The 22,874-nt window shown below is 32.6% G+C and overlaps 2 protein-coding genes across 2 annotated transcripts in view; both read left to right on the forward strand.

Annotated features, from left to right (window-relative positions):
- The window catches only part of LOC136035306 (venom serine protease Bi-VSP-like), a 52,130-nt gene extending 34,394 nt beyond the window's left edge, over positions 1 to 17,736 (forward strand). The window contains exons 5-8 of the mRNA XM_065717004.1: positions 3,629 to 3,834; positions 8,746 to 8,847; positions 12,324 to 12,481; positions 17,564 to 17,736. Coding sequence (XP_065573076.1) covers positions 3,629 to 3,834; positions 8,746 to 8,847; positions 12,324 to 12,481; positions 17,564 to 17,722 — 625 coding nt within the window. The 3' untranslated portion in view covers positions 17,723 to 17,736. The remainder of the gene's footprint in view (positions 1 to 3,628; positions 3,835 to 8,745; positions 8,848 to 12,323; positions 12,482 to 17,563) is intronic.
- A 2,445-nt stretch (positions 17,737 to 20,181) lies between these two features.
- Positions 20,182 to 22,874, forward strand: part of LOC136035307 (proclotting enzyme-like) — a 68,099-nt gene continuing 65,406 nt past the window's right edge. Inside the window, exon 1 of the mRNA XM_065717005.1 lies at positions 20,182 to 20,337. Within this exon, the coding sequence (XP_065573077.1) occupies positions 20,268 to 20,337 (70 nt within the window). The 5' untranslated portion in view covers positions 20,182 to 20,267. The remainder of the gene's footprint in view (positions 20,338 to 22,874) is intronic.

Consider the following 22,874-nt stretch of genomic DNA (forward strand, 5'->3'; position numbering starts at 1 on the left):
ATAAGTAAGGCGTGACGGGCCAGTAGTAGCCAAAATTCCAAGAAAGGAGTTTTGATAACAATACATCAACAGTTCGGTGTAATAAACTATAAGTGAGGAGTGACTCCCTGAAATAGCAATCGAAACTCTACAAAAGAAAGAGTTTGGATAACAATAGATGCATCAAAAGATTCGGGTTTTTACGCTGATTCCAAATATATTAAGCTCCTTAAGTTTAATTTTTATCCATCAAAAACAACGAGCATGGGAAAAATTTGCCTCATCTTAGAAAAAGAGGGAAAACAACCTCAAAAAGCCAACGGATCTCAAGAAAAATTACGCCATCACATTCAAAATATCAAACAACCCTGATGAAGAGGTTTCAAGCTTCTATCTACAAAAATATGAAATTTTGTATTTTTCGGCAGCGTATTTATTTGTTGGTTTGTTTTTTCTCCCAGGGGTGGTCATATCGAACCCAATGGTTATAAAAGACCACTTTTTTCCATTTTTTTTAGTTTTTTTTAAGTTTTTTTTGCTCTTTTTACTTATTTTTCTGCATTTGTTTTTTTTCTGAGTTTTTTTTTTCATTTTTTAGTTTTTATTTTTAATTTTATGTTTTTTTTTACTTTTTTTCAGTTTTTTTTTCGTTTTAGTTTTTTTTTTTTCATAACATATATTGTAAATAGTATAACAGACAAATAGTATATATATATATATATATATATATATATATATATATATATATATATATATATATATATATATATATATATATATATACTAGCTGTTGGGGTGGCGCTTCGCGCCAGCCCAACACCTAGTTGGTGGGGGCGCTTCGCCCCCCCCCCCCCCCCAAGCCCCCCCGCGCGCGTAAGTCGTTACGCGCCATATTAGTTACGCGCCATTGTAGTTGTGTCCCTATGTCCCACCTGTGAATATAGATATATATATATATGTTTTTAACTACGTAAAACTTGCGAATATACAACATTCTTTGCTGTCCCATTGTCTGTGCATATAAATAGATTGTTTACCGACTCTTGAAAATGCAACATATAATGGTCCATGGGAAAACAATCCGTATTCAGATCTATACCTCATGATTCTAATGATTGCCCTTGAGCTTTGTTGATGGTGATTGCTAATCTACCATTCCCTGTGTCGCCATCGTCATTTATATATCCCCTTGTGCCCCCCGGCATCCCCTTTGTAGTTTTGTCCCTGTGTCCCGGTCGTCATTTGTGTCCCGGTGTCCCAGTCTGTGATTTCTCTTTGAGTGTCCCGGGCGTCATTTTAATTCCATGTGTCCCGGTGTCTCGGTCGTCATTTATATCCCCCTGTGCCCCCCGGCGTCCCCGTTGTAGTTGTGTCCCTGTGTCCCGGTCGTCATTTATATTCCCTGTGTCCCGGTCGTCATTTGTATCCCGGTGTCCCGGTCTGTATATACATTCGTTTTTTAGTTTTGTTTTTCTCCTTTATTTTTTTCCTTTTTTATTTTTTTTCTTTTTTAGTTTATTTAGATTTTTAGATTTTTTAGTTTTTTTATTAGTTTTTTTTTTTTTAGTTTTTACCTTTTTTTTAGTTTTTTTAGTTTTTTGACTTATATCCTTGTCGTCATTTATACTCCCTGTGTCCCGGTCGTCATTTGTGTCCCGGTGCTTTGTTGATTGCTAATCGAACATTCCTTTTGTCCCGGTCGCTTTCTCTTTGAGTGTCGTCATTCATATTCCCTATGTGCCAGTGTCCCGGTCGTCATTTGTGTCCCGATGTCCCGGTCTGTAATTTAGTCAGTTGAAAACTTATGATGAAATAAATTTTTAATTTTTTCCCTTTTTTTGTTTTTAGTTTTTTTTTATTGGTTTTTACCTTTTTTTAGGTTTTTTAGGTTTTTTCTTTTTTCTTTTTAGTTTTTTTGAAGTTTTTATCTTTTTAGTTTTTTTATTTTTATTTATATTTTTTTAGTTTTCTTTTTCTCCTTTATTTTTCAGTTTTTTCCTTTTTTTAGTTTTTTTTTCTTTTTTAGTTCTTTTAGTTTTTACCTTTTTTAGTTTTTTTTAGTTTTTTTAGTTTTTTAGCTTTTTTTATTTTTTTTATTAGTTTTTAGTTTATTTTATGGTTTTTTCCTTTTTTTAGTTTTTTATCTTTTTTTAGTTTTTTTTTAGTTTTTAAGCTTTTTTAGATTTTTTTATTTTGTTTTCTTTTTTTTGTAGTTTTTACCTTCTTTAGATTTTTGCTTCTTTTATTTTTTTAGCTTTTTTAGTTTTTTTTCGTTTTTTCTTTTTAGTTTTTTTGTAGTTTTTATCTTTTTTATTTTTTTGTATTTTTATTCATATTTTTTTAGTTTTCTTTTTCTCTTTTATTTTTCAGTCTTTTCCTTTTTTTAGTTTTTTTCTTTTTTAGTTTTTAGTTTTTTTTTAGTTTTTTACCTTTTTTTAGTTTTTTTAGTTTTTTTAGTTTTTTAGATTTTTTAGTTTTTTTATTAGTTTTTAGTTTTTTTTGTAGTTTTTGCCTTTTTTTAGATTTTTCAGTTTTTTTAGTTTTTAGTTTTTTACCTTTTTTTAGTTTTTTTTTAGTTTTTTAGCTTTTTTAGTTTTTTTTTCTTTTTAGTTTTTTTTTGTAGTTTTTACCTTTTTTAGTTTTTTTTCTTATTTTGTATTAGTGTGAAATAATTCAGACGTCATATGCGGACAAACATGACGTCACCTGATCCATCCACAGATCCACACACAGACAACTTATTTATATATATATAGATATATATATATATATATATATATATATATATATATATATATATATATATATATATATATATATATATATATATATATATATATATATATATATATATATATATATATATATATATATATATATATATATATATATATATATATATATATATATATATATATATATATATATATATATATATGTATATATATATATATATATATATGTATATATATATATATATATATATATGTATATATATGTATATATATACATATATATAAAGTATACATATATATATATATATATATATATATATATATATATATATATATATATATATATATATATATATATCTATATATATATATATATATATATATATATATATATATATATATATATATATATATATATATATATATATATATATATATATATATATATATATATATATATATATATATATATATATATATTGCAGAGGTTTCAGATCTTTTTGTTGGTTTGTTGTTGTTTTTACTAAGGATAATCGTATCTAATCAAAGGCTCATTCGAACAGACATTTAAAAGTCTAGTGTTCGGTCTTAGAAATAGTATTGCACCATGGTGACACATTTGCTCGTGAAGATGCATCTAGTCCCACACAACATGGACTAAAGTTTACACGACTACTGCTTTCATATGAAGGGACTCTGGAAAAAAATAATAATACATTGAAGCTTTAAGGCTCTTTACTAGAGACGACGCTAGGACTTTTCCTCTTTATAGTATTTTTAATCCGACGAAAATTTTGTGCGATAATAAAGTCTCATTGCTTCCTTACTAAATGTATTTTGAAATTATGATTGTTTAATTAGTCGAATTATTTATCTTCGATCAAAGTAGAAAAAGCTTGTTTTTTACATTTTAGAAAGTATGTCCGGCTTGGTGCACATAACTTACCTCACCCGGGACTGAGAGAAGCATTTGGTACCAATAATCCTTACCCTGAAAACAAAACTCCTTTTCAGCAAATTGAAATTGAAAAGAAAATCATACATCCTAATTATATTCGAAAGAAGCTGTCCAAGAATGATATTGCAATTTTGAAGTTAGTAAGACCAGCACAATTTAATGGTGAGTGTTAACTTTACAAAAGTTTAAATACAGATGAAGTTTTATAATGATTTCGCTTGAAAAACCTAAGAAAACCAGGAAATTTACAGAAATTTTGAGACTCAAGACTGAGCTTCTTCGAAAATGTTCCTCGTGTCCTCCTCTTGGTGATTTTTTTTTTTTACTAACTTTAAGTTAAGTTTTTACATGAAAAGAGAAAAAATTAATTCACCATAATTTTGACTATTTCACTATAAGTAGAATAAACTTACAAAAAAATATGCAGAATATGTACTTAACATTTTTCCTCCACTTAAGATACTTCCTGTCCTTCATATTTTTATCTCAAAATTAAACTTATTAAGCAAATTTTCACATTGGAGGAAAGTGAAACAATATCATGCTGGGCCGTATGCTCCTCTAGCGCAAAAGCCTAAGTGGTTCTGTCCAACCCCGTTTCAACGGCCCTGGATATCTCTGTCTCATTATAGGTAAAATAGATTTTCCAAGCAGCATGAAAAAATAGTTGCCTAAATGCAAATTTAATACTTGTAAAAAGTTTGAAATTTAATATCCACTTAAATAAAAAAATGATGACAATTATGCTCCAAGTTGAGGCCAATTGTCTATCATTTGTTTGTAAAAATGTACCAGTGAAAAGTTGTTTGGTCGATAAGTGGAGTACTCTTATCCGTAAAATCAGGGGGTGAAGATATATTTCATACTTTGTTCGGGTTTCAACAGCTTTAAAATCTAATGAGAAGTTAATTATAGAAATGGTGATCCGCATTAATGGGAGCAAAGTGTAGAGTCACCTTTGGTAGTTTTATTTTTGAACTTAATCGTTGATCCCATTTCATGGTATCCCCAAATTTTCCTGTACGTTTTTCCTCTGCATTTTTCCGTGAAAAATTATCTCGCATTTATTTTCCATTTTTCGAAGTTTTTTTAATTGTTTTAATAGCTCTTACATAAAATTGCCGTTTATGATTATAATACTAAGATCAAAATAAAAACAAATGCTACCGTTGTGTTCGTCATAACTTGTACCTGCTTTATTTGTTTTTACATGTGTTTACAATTGGTGTATTTGGTTAGTTATTAATGTTATAAAATGTTATACTAAAAGAACTCAGGAACGGAACCTCTAGTGACAATAACAAACATTAACAAAATCAACAGTGCCATCTCTTATCCTGGTAAAAAAAAATTGTGGTACTTTGGTAAGGCTATATCTTTCTTAGGCAATTATTATCGCTGTGCAATGCTCATTGCAAAGTAGTTTCTAAGCGACTATTTTAAAGTAGCTGATAGTAAAACAAGAGATGTATTAAGTATTAATTAATCTTATATTGTCCTTTTATTTAGAGAAAAGGCTCTTAGTGAGGCATGTCCATGCGTCTTAAGGGGGTGGGAGGTGTATGGGATCCGATTTTATGGGCATTGGTAATTGTCCAGTTTAATGTATGATAGCTGTGTAAGAAATGGTAATAGTTTTTTGGTAAGTGACAGGGTGTGCAACAATGTTTTACAAACTATTAACGGCCTTAATATGTTAAGAATTGCTTGCTTAGAGGAATGAAACAGAGAAAATCGCTTTGAAAATTGGTATTGTCGCAGCAACTTTGAATGCTCACGGACTTACATGTTTGATCCTTACCAAGGAACGTTTCAAAATTCGATTTGTCAATAATATTTAGAATTAATGGGTAATTGGAGTCGGAGGTTTGTCGTTACTACCTAACGGTGTCTGTAACTACGGCTAATTGGCTATTATTTAGAATATTTGATCATTCAACTGCATATTTTCAGTGAAGAATTCGTGATGGTTTTTATCAAGGAAATTACTTAATTCTCACATTTTGTCTTTGACCGTGACGACAGAATTCGAACCTTATCATGTTTCCTTAATCTTAGTCTTATTTCTGTTTATTGTCTTATTTTTTTTTTTATCTTATTGGATAATTTGCATGTCACTTCCAAAATATCAGAAATATCACTTGAAACTGTTTCGTCTACAATTTCTTTTCAAGCAGCTTAAGATCACGACCTCGTTCATATGATGCACCTTTTACACTGCCAGTTATCTTGTTTTAATGTATTCTTGCTGAAAACAGAATATTTACTATATTTTTTTACATAATCAGGTAACTTTAAATTTTGATCGCCGGAATTTTTTGCAGGAGTTGTCTTTTGATTTTTAAACTGGTTTTATTGCAAGTAATAAAAGAAAACGGGTACTTGCTGTCAAGAAAAATTTTGTCTATTTTTGCAAAATAGATTCCTTAACTGAAGTTTTACTGTGAACTTTAAATGACTCTTTTTTCTGAGAAAGATAGAACCTTTGATTCCAATTGCTAGAAATTTGTTACACTGATTTACTAAACGATCGTGGCTTTTGATTTTCAGCACTTCCGCTGAAATTGTTAATCTGTAAGGATCTCAGAATAAATACTAGGCACACCGACTCGCAAAATTAGAAACCCCTCACTGCAACTAGCAAAAGTTGCAACAACGAATTATTCCTTACAAGTCCCCTACATGTCTTACCAATGGAACCAACTTGCCCTTACCAATACACCAGAAACAAATAACAGGTACACCAACTAGCAAAAGTTGCGAACCCTTCATTGCCAAAGAAGATTATGATCTAATAGCCGAACAATTGCTTAAAACTCCCCTATATGTCTCACAATTGGTATCGGCCTATTTTTCGTTTCAGTGTGTACCTTACTACCGAAGTTGTCAACCCCTTTAAACTTTCAAGCTAGTACAGCTCATGAAGGAATTTTCTACAAAAATGGATGACAAATACTTTGATCATCAAGAGCTACCGATTGCCGTCGAAAAAAATCAAACTGTCTTAGTTCAAAATTAGACTTTTTTTGCCGTAGGCCAAGTTTCTGACGTCATCACTGAGAAAGGAGCAAAAGATAAACTCTAGTTTCTCTAACAATGAGAAAACTTTTAAAGTTTAAGAGGCACATCTGATACCATTTCTCTACCGCAATCCCAATTGCGAAAAACTAAATGATAAACTCAGCTGAAGTCACGAACAGAAATGGGTAGAAACAATAGCTTCCTTGGCCCCAGGCAAAGAGTTCTACGAAGCTTTCCAAAATGCAAAGTCATATTCATCAATCCAGCCTAAGGTCCAGACTTTCCGTAAAAACCGCAGAGGTTAGAACCTTACTACTTTCGCGGAATAAGCTGAAATTGGGGTGCTAGGAAAAAAAAAACACGACAAAATAATAATAATAATAATTTATTTCTTACCCACAACAACACTATAAAAGTATTAAAATGTGGAGTACAAACAATTAAATACACACAAAAAACAGCAAAACATACAAAAAATGAAAAGTAATGACAATAGAAATTTTTTACGTTACTACAAAAAATTAAAGAAACACACAAAATAACGAACTGTGAAAAAAAATGAACATTAGATACACACAAAAAATGAAATTAAAAAAAACACAAAGAGAAAAACAAATACATACACAAAGTCAACGAAAAAAACGGATAAGACGGTGGTGAGGGGATAGGCACGCAGAAGCTGTACTGGAGAGTTGTCTGTGAAGAATCTCTAACTTTAAAGTTATGTCAGGAACTGAGAATTTTTTAACAAGAGTCCGGTTTTTTGTCCAAGGTGGAAGATATAGAAGAAATTTGCAAAATTTGAAATAATTTATCCGAATTCTTTTTAAATTACCATTATTAAGAAGGGGGAAAAGACCTGAAGCATAAAGGACAGAATGATCACAGAAAGTAGAATAAAGTTTAGCCAGCGCACATCTATTATACTTCCCTCTATTTGCAACAATTTTTGCATAACCAATCTGAATCTTTTTACATATATCACAAACAGTACGCTGACGTAAGCTCGAAAGATTGTTAGTAATAGAGATACCAAGCCAACGAATACAATCAACAAGCGGGATAGTGAAGTTATTACAGTGAAGGGGAGTAGCAGTAATACAGTTATAGGGAAGAAACTCACATTTATCTATATTTTTACAATCTATATTATATATCTATATTATATCTGTATATTATCTATATTATACAAAACCAAAGTTTTGCTCTCCCAATACAATTCAGTTGGAGAATACTCTTGTATTCTCCAAGAAAGACAAGGATTTCAAGACTACTTGAAATCCTTTGTCTGTGACGACGGGGGTTGGAATCCTGTCGTCATGAGTTATTTGGTTTGAAACAGGGGTCAGTGGTGTGACTCTGTAAGCTCAGCCAGAGTCGACCTAGCTCCAAATGGGAACCTCAAGAAGTCTGTGAGAAGGTGAAAAGAAAGTGTTTGCGAAAACACAAGATTGCTTGCCCCCAACTGCCCATTGCAGTTTGCACGAAGAGCCGTGAAATGGAGATCAGCACTGCCGATAGGGATTTTGAAGTCCGACGCCATATTCTCTCAGTCTCTTCTTTAGAAAAAAAATGCTTAAATTATGCTGTTTGCACCTAGTCAGAAATAATTTCTCTGTGGGGTCTCAGATGTTATCTTCCAATGTTATAAAATTTATTCTTGGAAGTGTTCAAAATGTCGGTAGAAAATATTTGTTGATACTTCAAAATTTATTTGCTGATGATCTTGACAAGGAAATTAAAAAAATATGAGTAAAATTGGAATCTGTCAGAACTTAAAGAAGCTTGTTGGAGAAGCATAGTACTTTCGTATTATAGCAAGTACAAACTTCTATCTTTTTTAACTTGATTCATTCCAATAAAAAAAATGTTAACTAAAAAGGAATAACATAAAAATGTAAAAACAAAAGGTTGTTTGAAAACCAAATGCCTGCTCCTAAATGTAAGGCTGTAGCTGCCGTTTTTAAATATTATAGCTTTTGCATTAAACAAAAAATGCTTAGATAAATATTGCAACTATTTTTTCAAATATTCTTTTTGATTTAATATTAGATTACGTGCAACCTATTTGTATACCATGGCAAGAGAATGTTCGAAACAAAGATTTACTAGGACAAAAGGCAACCATAGCTGGATGGGGAACGACTCTGTTTAGTAAGTGATTTTTTAAATTATTTTCTTTTTTACTAGGTTCTTTTTTATTTTATTTTCTTTTATTTTTCTTTTCTTTTATTATTTCCTTTTTTTCCTTACATCATTTACTAGGACAAAAGGCAACCATAGCTGGATGGGGAACGATTCTGTTTAGTAAGTGATTTTTTTTTTATTTTATTTTCTTTTTTCATATATAGATAATGGTAATTGAAAAGGTGAAAGTCCAATCTAAGCTAATAAATGCTTCAAAACCTTGTTACACTTGTCTAGTTTATCCCATAAACTGATTCTTTGTGACAGGCGATTAAGAAATGCTATAGTAACGAAATAAACGAAACTTTAAAAATGGGATTTTGATACTAATAGATCAATCAAAAGAATCGGACTTTTATGCTGATTTAAAATATATAACTTTCATCAAATTTAGTCTTACTTATCAAAATTTAAGAGCCTGAGAAAATTTGCCTTATTTTGGAAAATAGAGGGAATCACCCCATAAAAGTCATAGAACCTTAACAAAAATCACACCATCGCATTCACCGTATCAGAGAACCCTACTGTCTAATTTACAAGCTCCTATCTACAAAAATGTTGAATTTCGTATTATTTGAAAAAAGACCGATCACGGGTGCATTTTTATTTGATTTTTAAATACTATGTAACATCGTTTCCCCAATTCAGAAAAACAACAATCTTGATTCCAATTTACATAGTAATTTCAGATTACATTTGCTCAGAATTAGATTTTTTTTTCGTTTGAATTATGTGTTAAAAAACTGTTAACCTAATTCTTAGAAAAAAAAGAACAGTATGAAAAGATTCGTGTTGATTTTTATTATATCTTTTCTGCAAATATAACAGTTATTCAGAGCATTCTAATTTGATGGGGATTGGGTTGACATTTTCTAATGCGGGAACCCCGAACCTGAGCTTTAATAGCTAAGTAAAAACAGAAAAAAAATATCAAAGCATTATTCAGTTTTATGAGTTTTTAAAAATATTGATTTTATCTCCCAAGAATATTAGCTGGAATACAGCAGTACTGACAACAAGAGGAAATAACCCTAAATTCTAAAATTGCTATTTGAGTCGTGTAATTGTGACGAACCAAAGTATTTATCAAAAGTCACGAATGCAGCGAAGGGCATTGAAACAAAATTAGCTGATCTCTTGAAAAAAAAATATGATCAAACATCTGGACATATTGGAACTATTAGAGACAGAAAATAAATAAGAAATTATTATCAAGAAATCCAACAGTTCGTGGCAATGAACTGTAGTAAGGAGCGATCCAGCTCAATAGTAAACGAAGCTTTAAAAAATGGGATTTCGATACTAATAGACTAATCAAAAGAATCGAATTTTTATGCTGATTTAAAATATAAAAGTTTCATCAAATTAGTCTTACTTATCAAAAGTTACGAGCCTGAGAAAATTTGCCTTATTTTGGAAAATAGAGGGAAACACCCGCTAAAAGTCATAGAATCATAACAAAAATCACACCAACGCATTCAGCGTATCAAATAATTTTACTGTCTAATTTTCAAGCTCCTATCTACAAAAACGTAGAATTTCTATTTTTTTGAAAGAAGACCGATCACGGCTTAGACCCCCTCCCACGCTCATTTTTTCCCAAAGTCAACGGGTCAAAATTCTGTGATAGCCATTTTGTTTAGCATAGTCGAAAAACTTAATAAATATGTCTTTGGGGACAACTTACTCCCTCACAGTTCCCGCGGGAGGGGCTACAAGTTACAAACTTTGACCAGTGTTTACATTTAGTAATAGTTACTGGGAAGTTTACAGATGTTTCCAGGGGAATTTTTTCTTGGATAGGGAGGGGATTACATGGGAGGATCTTTCCATGAAGGAATTTGTCATGGGAGGAGAGAATTTCCATGAAGGGGGCGCAGGATTTTCTAATGTTATTTCAAACAAAAAACAATGAAACGATAAATATGAAAAAGTTTTTTCAACTGAAAGTAAGGAACAGCATTAAAACAAAACGAACGGAAATTATTACGCATATGAGGGGTTCCTCTCCTCCTAAATATCTGCTTTTTACGCTAAATTATTTTTTGTAATTTCAAATATTTCTTCTACGGCCTTTGTGATTCAGGGGTAATTCTTTAAGAATTGGGACAGAATTTAAGCTTTATTGTAAAGAGCAAGGTATTAAAGGGTGAAAACCCCCTCATATACGTAATAAATATATGCAAATATAGAAATTCGTTACGGAAGTTAATTCGGAAGTTACGTATATTTTTATTAATAAAAACGTGTGTAAGAAGCTAAAAGTTTTAGTTGCCTTTTTAAGTAACCAAAAGATAAAAGGGCAACTAAGCCTCCTCCACCACTCCTTTTTTCTCAAAAATGTTCGATCAAAACTAAGAAAATGCGACTTAGCCAAAAAAAAAAAAAATATGCAAATTTCGTTCTAAGTATTCATGTGCGGAGAGCCAAAATCGAAACATGGATTAATTCAAAGACGTTCAGAAATTAAATAAAAAAACAAGTTTTTTTAAAAAGAAAGTAAGGAGCAACACTAAAACTTAAAGGAAACAGGAATTACTCCGTGTATGAAAGGGGCTGTTCCCTCCTCAACGCCCCGCTCTTTACGCTAGAGTTTTTCACTGTTTTAAAAAGTAGATTTGAGAGAAAGAGTCAAACTTTAGCGCAAAGAGCAGGGCTTTGGGGAGGGAACAACCCCTTTCATATACGGAGTAATTTCTTTTCGTTTTAAGTTTAAATGTCGCTCCTTACTTTCAGTCAAAAAACTTGTTTCTTTTTATTTAATAACAACATGACTTAACCAGTTTTTCTTCTAAAATACAGTAAGAAGCAAATAAACTACATATTTTTAACTATTTATAATTTTCTTCGTCATAATGTATGACGGTCATAGAATTGACCGTTAGTAAGTTTTTTCATTTACAAGAGGAAATACAAAATAAAACAAAACTTGAAGATAAATTGTCAGTATTACGCCTGAAGTTCGTATTATATATTTTAAAAGCTCATAAATAACTAGCAAGTCTCTGTCAAATTTCCAGCTAAGTTTCTGTTAAAGGAGGAGTGGTGACCAGGCAAATATATATTCAATAACACTTTGCTCCTCCTGATTTATAATATCCTGCTAATCCTCCCTTTGAGAATAGCCTGGAGAACGGTTTCGGTAGTATTTCCAGAAGTGTTAAAATGTCACATGTGACTTTGAACCGTGCTGGCGATGAGATATTTAACAGGTTGATTAAGATTTGGTTCCAAATAAAAAGCAAAATGAGTATCTAGATTTGTTTTAAAAAGTTCAAATACTCAAATTTCATTCTAACTGAAATCTTCCTTCAAGAAAAACTCAACTGATAATTATTATTTGTTTAATTTTATTTAATCTAATTATTTAATTAAATACATTAAATTAATTAAATACATTAAATTAATTAAATTTTATTTAATTAATTATTATTTAATTTTAGATCGAAAAGAAGCCAGTCCATTTCTACAGGATGCCCCACTCCCAATAGCAGACCCAGAAGCCTGTAAAAAAGCTTACAGTAAGATTAAAACATCCATTGTTTTTGATGAAACTGTTCTATGTGCCGGAGATGGATCAGGAAAAGCAGATTCTTGTCAGGTAATGCTATTTCTATTTAGTCTTGATTATATTTGGTGATTTTCCCCATCGTATGTCATTTTTTCTTAAATTAATAGTTGATTATTAATTTTTAATTCAGTCATTAAATTTTCATTTATCTTCATATGGTTCCTTATTTACTGCAACCAAATGGTCGAATTCAATGTTATCATTCAGAATAATCAAATCCAAAAAGGATTTTTTCGGTTTTGTCTCTCAAGTTCAAGATGAACAGTTTATAGGTCAGTCAAAGGTTTGGGGCTCCCTGGCCTGGGGCGGTAAATACAGGTGGAACAGGAATAAGGTTCCTCATATGTACACTCAAAGGGGCCCTCCGGCGTTTGCACACGTCCTGTGAGTTACAAACCTTCTCCCAGTAATGGGTTAAATTGCATGGTGATGAATAACACCATCGTGGGAGGATTATCTATAGGAGGGCAACTGCAAAAGAGTGTAAGATCCAGACTTAGGGACACAAACCTCTGCAAAGGGCTGACTCGACATTTTTACTGATGAATTCAGACGATTCGAACTGGACTTATTAGGAGTTTCAGAAACTCATACTTCAGGGGTAGGTGGCATGAAATTGGGTGATATAGAATTGGTCTACTCAGGTAGGAAGGATGGGGCATATAGACAGGGAGTAGGCCTTATGATGAATAAGGAAGCTGTTGAGTCTTGTTTTTGGCTGGGAAGACATTAACAATAGAGTATGGATCACTCATTTATAACTAAAAAGTTAATGATATCGGTTATAGTACTAAATGCCCTTGCAAAACAGACTGATGGAAATACTAGTGACTCGAAAGAGTTTTACTTATAGTTAGTTGAGCAAATAAACAGGGTCCCATGTAGAAATATGGTGTTCTAATTAGAAGATTTTAACGCCCATGTCGGTAAAAATAGGGATAGATGGTATCCTAACCTTGGTAAATGTGGTTATAAAATGGCCCATAAGTTAACATGGTATTCACGTGATGGTAAGTAAGACAGCAAACCTTATTGATTATGCTATTTTAAACCGAAGACTGGCAGGATCAATCCAAGATACTAGGGTATATAGGAGTGCTGATAATGATGATAAAAGTAAAGACCACCATCTGGTAGTGTCTAGTGTAAATTTAAAGCTGAAATTTTGGAAGGGTAACTACCTCCTGGGAAGTTATGATGTTGGTAGACTCCAAGATGAGAATTTGAGAGAAAATTTCCGGGAAAAGTTGAATGCTAGACTGGAGAGTTTAGAATTGGACAACACGGAAGATAGATGGAAGATAAAATAAACTTTAGGAAAATAATTTGTGAAGTTGCTGACGGTTTATTAGGGAAAAAAGTTAGGACCGCAGCTAGGAATATAAGTGAAAAAGCTTTTTGTTTAATTGACGGGAGAAGGGGCTTGCACAAGAATTATCTGAGTCTTGGATCATATGAAAACAAAAGGAATGTAAAGAAAGTGGAGAAAGCATTGAGATATGAATTACGGAGATATGAAGTGGAGTCCATGGATAAAATTGTGGAGGATCTGGAGGATGCAGCTAGACGGCATAATAGTTAAATAGTGTACTGGCATGTTAATGATTTGAGAGGGAGTAGTATGCCCTTGTTATGAAACCATTTCACATCCAGTAACAATCTTTGGTCTGATATTTTCTTTTTCTTTACTCATTTCTTAAACTTTTAAACTAATGGGGGTGAAAAGTTTATGTCTTGCTAAGGAGAAAAAGATAACTGTTATACTGTATTCGCTATATTGAATTACTATAATCTACTATTTCTATATATTTATATATTTCTATATATATATTTATTAATCTCTATCCACTATTTCTTTGGTCCTCGTTACATTCACACTCGTATTCACATGTAAAATTTCGAACCAGTATAAGCACCCAAAACCTGATTGGTTCTTATCTGTGAAATGTAACACCAGTAAGAAGACTGGAAAGTTTTTGAGAAAAGTAAACCCCCTGTTTGGTATCTTTTCCCCAAAGTGTTATCACTTGGGTCCTTGCTTTGTACAGCTTCGAATACAAATATTCAGATGACCGTTGGATTTTATTAGAAGGTCGTGGATTTTTTTGTGCGGAAAATCATCCAATACATAAAGAAAGAGATTTTTGAATTAAAAGGGAATAGTTGTGGGCATCAAGTATAGGCTAATTGTAGAAAAAGCCAAGACAGATAGTCAAATTGAGTGAGAAGAAAAACCTGGCATTAATTCCCTTGCCTTTTCTGCAAGGTGCAGACGTGAGAGTATATTTCTAAGTAGAAATTTTTCATTGAGGAAGAGAATTTCTTATGAAGGGGGTGACAGACTTCCCAGCATTAGTTAAAAACCAATCAGGATATGAATAAAAAAAATAAGTTTTTTAATCTGAAAATAAAGGCGCAACATTAAAACTTAAGACTTATTTTGTATATGAGGGGGTTCGCTCCATCGTCAATACACTGCTCTTTATGCTAATGTTTGTTTAAACGGCCTTCATGATTCAGGGTTCATTCTTAAAATAATTGGAATAAACTTTGAACTTTAGCGTAAAGAGTGGAGTATTGACAATGGGGCGAACCCCCTTATAAACGTAATAATTTCTGTTCTTTTTAATTTTTAATGTTGCTCCTTACTTTCAGTTGAACAAAACTGTTTTTTTTTTATTTAATTTATATATGTGTGTGGTATTCCTCAACCCTAATTCATTCAAATATCCTACCTTTTAACATCTCCCATATGGTTCTAGTAACCTTTGGATTCCTTCTCGCGACTTCTTTTCACGCCATTCAGGTACGAGTTTTTGTTTGGTCCCTGATGGACGGCCAAAAACCACAATCTTTGACTATCGGCAATCCATTAGCTCTAAAGCAAAGCCTAGGCATCTTAGTCTTTCCTTCTTAATAGTCCTAGGAAACAGGATTGAACTATATTTTTTTTTTGTACAGCTTACTGTTTGTTATACAATCAGTCAAGCAAGTACCAGGAATTATCCTAAGGAATATCTTTGAAAAATTTTTTCACCTCTCCCTCAGCCTTTCAAAATGTCAATATTTCAGTGTCACACTTGAAAAACCTTATGATTATTTTTTCCGACATTAAAATCTAGTTCACATACTTATCACACACGTTCACACCTATTTCTCTAAACTTTTTACAAATGTGAAAAATATTCTGCCCCCATGTAAACAAATCAATTCACTTAATTTTTTTTATACCTGACGTTACTTCTCCAGTCTCATTTATTCCTAGTTTAAGCGATTTGGTCTTTTTAAAGTTAATTTTTAAACCTATTCTTACGCACTGAACTATCAACCCCCTAAATTCATTCCTTTTACAAACATTTTTTCTAGGAAGCTCAAATCCTCTGTATAATCCAAGTGTGGGAGAGTTTTATCTTACGATTTTATAGCTTATTATCTTAAAGTCTTAGCTTACTTTTTTTTACAAAGTCCACCAAATAATCTATATAAATTGGGAGTAGAGTATGGTTCAGTTTCTCTCCTCATTCACCACCGGACCAACTAGTAGATTTACGTCCTATCTTATTTGCAGAAGTTTTATTCTCGTGCATAGCAATAGTCACTATAATATCACAGATTATTAGTTTCACCAGGTATCTCACTCCTAGCAAAATACATGGGCTGATCCTCAATCATATTGAATATCTAACAAACCACTCGCTCAATGTCATTGCATGTTGCTAACCTTTAGGAGGCCAAATCATCTGAGCTCATCTCTGAGGCCAAAAGCTCGGATGGCTTTTGAGGTTTGTAAAAATATTGACGTGAAGAGTGCAAGCATCAATAATATATGATAATATACTTATCTGGCATAGACCCTACAAAGGTAGGGCCCTCAAAAAAGCCTCATTACCTGCTAAATAAAATGCCTGCTTATAAATATATAAAACTTGATGATTCAGGCACTTTTCGATTGTTAATGCAAGGGGGAAATTTGGTCAATGCATCTCTCTTCTCGTAAGACTTTATCTGGAACATCTTTCAGTCTAATAAACATGGCCAAGCTAATTAATTGTCTTCCCACAGAAGCCAAGAAACCTCTGTATTCTTCCAACAAGAAATAGTGCTTACCCTTATCACCTTCCTCATAAGTGGTTTAATTAAATTTTTCCTAATATCCCTAGGTTCTGTCCCTTAAAAAAAAACAGAACATATTGATAATCTTCAACAATTTATCTCTAATTTTGCGAGCGCCATATTTCAAAAAGTCATTTACTACGCAATCAGCATCTGAGGTTTATTTAATTCTTTTAGTGATGTCTCTAATCTTGTTCTTTTCTATAATCATTTCTTTTTTCTTTAGGTTTATTCACTTTACTAATTTAGTGTTTTTGCTAAAAATCTGAGCTAAATTCCTTCTTTCTTCCTTAGCATCTCTGCTGCTACTTTATGAAGAATTTCCTACGATTATTATTCCATCCTACTTCTAAATTGTCAGATTTTATACTCTCTTGTTCTAACTTCAAATGCCTTTGAAAGTTCTTCTAGAATTATCATCTTAGAGTCTACCAAAGTCATAAGTTATGACCCAACACCTGAAACAAAAATATATTTAAAATACGGGAATTTTGAAATACTTTTCTCCGTATTGTTAAAAATATATACCCGTTTCCTTATTAACCTGAGCTCTAATCCCTACCTATGCATCCCGTCTCTCATACCCAAACTAAAAATTTCTGTTTCACCTAATTACTTGTTTCCTAACCATGGGACATACGTTTCTGAAATTTCTAACAAGTTTAATTCAAATTGTCTGAATTTGTCAGTAAAGTTTTCAATATAATAGAGGTCTTTGAACGTCATACTGTTTCACCTCACACCGTTCATATTATTTAAATCATTAAATTATCAAGTCCTCAAAGAACACAATGATTCCAATTAGTGCATGTCAGGGAGTATTAAATTTTTCTCACGACAGCGTCCCACCATGAACTTTAGAAGTGCTCCATTAGTTTGTATAGTCAAGTAGAGATTTTAACAACTCGATTTAGGCAAATGTGTAAATTAAAACATTCTGAAACACCAAAAACGCCGAAAAACATCCACTGCTTCTATATTTTGTATTTTACATTCTAGGGTGATTCTGGTGGTCCCCTGATGGCAGATTTTGATGGAAAGTATTACCTTATTGGCGTTGTTTCTTCAGGTTACAGGTGTGCTGAGCCCGGGTTTTACGGCGTTTACATGAAGACGACGCATTATCTTGACTGGATTTTTAAAACAGTTAATGAATAAACCTTTATTTTTTACGAGAGTCTTATGAAGCTTGTCATGGTGTTTTTGCATGAATGCTAGTATTACAACTGATGTGTAACCCACTTCCTGTTGTCAATCGGTTAAACTTGGTTCACATTTGGTGACAATATATTATTGTGAAAAAAAGGAAGAAATAAAGCAAAAGAAAAGAATAAAAATATATAGAACAATTTGATTATTGGCAATTGGACCCACGGAATAGATACAGCTCAATTGAAAGCTTTGAGGCATGTATATTTTTTTATAAATAAAGAAAAGTGTCTTGTCTGATGTATTTGGAAATAGGCCTATTGAACTTACTATATAGTTGGTTCAAAATGTAAAAGAATTTACAGAAACATATAGAAAACATTAAATCAATACTTCATGAAAGTATATAAAGAATTAGTTTTTTTCTTCTTGATATGTAGAATTTATTAGAAAAAGTTAATTAAAACGTTTTATTCGATGTATAATTTCTCCAATAGATTGGAAGGTGTGGAGTGGAGGTACTTATCTTGATTAACAAAATGATTCCCAAAAAGACATTGATAGAAATATGTGCCCAATGAACTTTATGGCCCGCAAAAAGAAGAGAATCTAGGGACTGTGATTTGGAAAGTGACAATCCCACCCCCCTTCCTTCTGAATTTTGTGATTTTGCTTGTTTGTCTATAATTTTTTCATTTTCAAGAGTTCGCCAGCTCATAGAATTCACGTGTCATTCTATTTATTTTGCCAAAGTCATCCCTTCAACATAACACAAGAGATGCAATGTTAGCCAGCATTAGAGCTATGGATGTTAAAGGATAATAATAAAAAAATCATCGGCTGGTAGAATGTTTTTCCTTTGCCAATCTTCGCCAGTTTTGTTATTTTAGGGATTTTAAGTTCGTAATTTTGGTCGAAGCTTGGAGTTTTTTTTTAACTCAGAAGTTAAATTGGAAGTGTTCGGAAATAGGTGGAACCCAGGGTTGCCATTTGCCACAAACATCACTAACATTACAGTCCCTAAAATATTACATTTTCATTCAGATATTCAAAATTGTTGTAAACAAAACAAACATGTCATAAAGATATACAAAAATTACTTATAATACCAAACCTAAAACAGTGCGCCTTCCACGGGTGAGAAGAGGACTTATTACTCAGTTTCTGAAACTTTTCATCCCAGTCTGAGCCGGTTCCACCACACCAAAACGGTTAACGATGTACCTATTCTTGAACCACCGATGGGCCTGAAGCAAAAACTTTGTGTACTAAAAATAGCACTTTCAACACTTGCCTATCAGATTCAGTAAAAATGTCCGAAAACCAGGTCAAATGCAGAATATGCAGGAGAGCCATACTATTATATATTCGAGAAAGGGTTTTCCATTCCAGATTATGCTGTGATGTAATCGCAATAGCATAAGCATTTCCAAGTTACCGTTCTGCATTCCTAAGCTAAAGCTTTCGTGTATTCTTAATCAAAGACCCAGTCGGAAGACATAAATATGTTAGTAATTGGTCCTTTAAAGAAATAGCCTACAATTATGCTCGAGTCCTGTAAACAGATAAAATACCATCCAGTTGAGAGCTAAAATAGCATTATATGGTTTTTCCTAAGACCCCGTTTGTCTAATTCCTACATTGTAGATATGTCGTACGATTCATTGGTCTTATCTTAAATACCAATTTGCCAAAAAAATTAAAAATTAAAGTTTAGGTTCCCATTGTAATGCAAAGATTCCAAGCTAAAGTGCTAAGAAATCCATCATCTCTGACGTAATATAGGCTACTTTTGGCTTTAAGATCCTCTATTGGTAAATAGACACTTTGCGAAGAAACTAGAACTCTCGGATACACATAAGTTTTAAATACCAAACGGTTTAAATACCTAACGTTTTTCTGGCTCATGGCTCCTGCAGGGGTGCCCATTCCCAAAAATCTTAGAAGGGAAAGCTTTTTTGTGTGACGAAAGTACTACAAAACGGTATTTTCGAAATCTAAGAAGGGAGGATCAACTACGCCCGCCTGCTTCATCCGATATTGGCACTTCTGGACGCATTCCTGGCTGTAAAAATAGTACGGTCGTAGGTTTCGGATGCATTCCGGTGGTAAAGACGGTGTCTGAAAACTTTCGCTAGTATGATTCTTAAATTTTCAAAAAATTCGCTGAACTTCTACAGCTAAATTTCCGTAAATTTTTATTAAATGGAATCCATCGTAGCTTCAACTTTTTTTTTTTAATTAACAGATAACCCTCATAAATTTAGCCCCTATAGCGTCTTCTTGATTAGTTTTTCTAATAATGGCAAAAACAAGGAAAGAAAAGTAAATGTTTGTCAGCTGCGTAAGGATGATTTAAGACTAAAATTGAATCGAATAAATTGTTATTATTAGACTCCATTATCAAGAACGATTTTAATGCTTCTTTGAAGAGGCTCTCCTGGCGTTAATACCGAACAGGTTTCAAAAAAGAAGTCAAAAGCTGCGTCATTAAGCCATGTACTGTATTTTGAATATCATGCTAGTAACCTTCGGTTGATGCAAAGAATAAAAAATGGATTATATTCAATGTTTTGTGATATTCAGTTTTCTTTTGTGCTCTATCTTGGATATTACTCTTTGTGGTGAGTATGTCAACACTTGGAACAAACACAGTCTTCTAAAGATGAAATTGCATTTATGCATTTCTATTATTCTGTTAACTAGATATTAAGTGGCTTCATTCAAATTGAAAAGCTATTTAGATACTTGCTGTTTTTAGGCCTAAATTAAAGAATATATGAAAATGTTGGTATTAATTGCTCCCCGAATATCGTCCTGAGATTTTCACCCATTGCCTGGACTAACAAAAAACTCACAAGGTTGTTTTCACATCAAACAGTTCGTGGTAACGAACTGTAGTAAGGAGCGACCCGGCTCAATAGTAAACGAAACTCTAAAAATCGGAATTTTGATGCTAAAAGATACATCAAAAGAATCGGATTTACATGCTGATTTTAAATATATAAGTTTCATTAAATTTAGTCTTTGTCATCAAAAGTTACGAGCCTGAGAAAATTTACCTTATTCTGGAAAATAGGGGATTCATAGAATCTTAACGAAAATCACACCATCGCATTCAGCGTATCAGAGAACCCTATAGCAAAAATTTCAAGCTTCTATCTACATAAAATGTGGAATTTCGTATTTTTTGCCAGAAGACCGATCACGGGTGCGTGTTTATTTGTTTTGTTCTTTTTTTCCCAGGGGTCATCGTATCGACCAAGTTGTACTAGAATGTTGCAAGAGGGCTCATTATAATGGAAATAAAAAGTTCTAGTGCCCTTTTTAAGTGACCAAAAAAATTAAAGGGCACCGAGGCCCCCTCCCACGCTTATTTTTTCCCAAAGTCAACGGATCAAAACTTTGAGATAGCCATTTTATTCCGCATAGTCGGAAACCATAACAACTATGTCTTTGGGGATGACTTACTCCCCCAGGGTCCCTGGGGGAGGGGCTGCAAGTTACAAACTTTGACCAGTGTTTACATACAGTAATGGTTATTGGGAAGTGTACAGACGTTTTTCAGGGGGATTCTTTTGTTTGGGGGTTGGGTCGAGGGGAGGTGGCTATGTGGGAGGATCTTTCCTTGGAGGAATATTTCATGGGGGAAGAGAAATTCAATGAAAAGGGCACAGGATTTTTTAGCATTGCTATAAAAAAACAATGAAAAAATAAACATGAAAAAGTTTTTTCTATTGAAAGTAGGAGTAGCATTAAAACTTAAAACGAACAGAGATTATTAAGCATATGAGGGGTTCTAAAAATACTTTAGCATAAAGAACGAGGTATATAGGAGGAGATAAATACCTCGCTCTTTCTGCTAAAGTATTTTTAGTAATTTCAACTATTTATTCTACGGCCTTTCTGATTCAGGGGTCATTCTTAAAGAATTGGGACAAAACTTAAGATTTAGTATAAAGAGCGAGGTATTAACGAGGAGACAAACCCCCTCATATACATAATAAAAATATAAGAATATAAAAGTTTGTTACGTAAGTTAATTCTTAAGTTACGTATATTTTTTACTAATAAAAACGTTCGTTAAAAATTAAAAGTTCTAGTTACCTTTTTAAGTAACCGAAAAATTGGAGGGTAACTAGGCCTCCCCCCCAACCCTTATTTCTCAAAATCGTCTAATCAAAATTAAGAGATAGCCATTTAGCCAAAAAAGAATTAGTATGCAAATTTCATTTTAATAATTTATGTGCGGAGAGCCAAAATCAAACATGCATTAATTCAAAAACGCTCAGAAATTAAATAAAAAAACTACTTTTTTAAACTGAAAGTAAGGAGCGACATGAAAACTTAAGACAAACAGAGATTACTCCGTATATGAAATGGGTTTTCCCCTCCGCAATCCCTCGCTCTTTACTCTAAAGTTTGACTCTTTGCCACAATTCTAATTTTTAAAACAATTAAAAGCTTTAGTGTAAAGTGCGAGGGATTGCGGAGGGGAAAACCCATTTCATATAAGGAGTAATCGCTGTTCGTATTAAGTTTTAATGTCGCTCCTTACTTTCAGTTAAAAAAAGTAGTTTTTTTTTATTTAATTAAAAATAAAAGCACTTGTTTTAGCAAGTACTTCGAGCAGGTTCAAACAAAAGTGGGAGCGTTATACTTTATCACTAACAAATAACAAAGAGCGACAATGTAGAACATAGATACATAAACTGGACATTTTCCTTCCGTAGGGTTGCACGATTGCACTCGAATGATTGGTAAACTTCAAGAAATGGGATATCAAGAATCATAAGAATAAACCATGAATATGTCGAGAGCTTGAGGCAAAAAGAACCCAAGGTTTTTTTTTAGCAATATAATTTTCAGAGGACTACGCATACTATTGCTAATAATGTTCTTTAGCTGTACTTTATTTCCAATGATACTGAAGTTTAAGCCTGTTCATGCTATACATTTAGATCTGGCTTATCCATTTCTGCCGGGGGATATCTGTAGATTTCAGAAGTAAGAAAATGTGCTTTATGCGTACTTTAACTTGGGGAGGCTGGGCTAGAGAAAACACTAGTCGAAACAGCATAACCATGGAGCTGGCGTTATCAACGAAGCCATCAACTAGCGGGGTCAAAGAGAAGTTTTAATAAAAGCGTAAGCCCAACTA

Source organism: Artemia franciscana, chromosome 14, assembly GCF_032884065.1.
Source record: "Artemia franciscana chromosome 14, ASM3288406v1, whole genome shotgun sequence".
Taxonomy (NCBI): Eukaryota; Metazoa; Arthropoda; class Branchiopoda; order Anostraca; family Artemiidae; genus Artemia; species Artemia franciscana.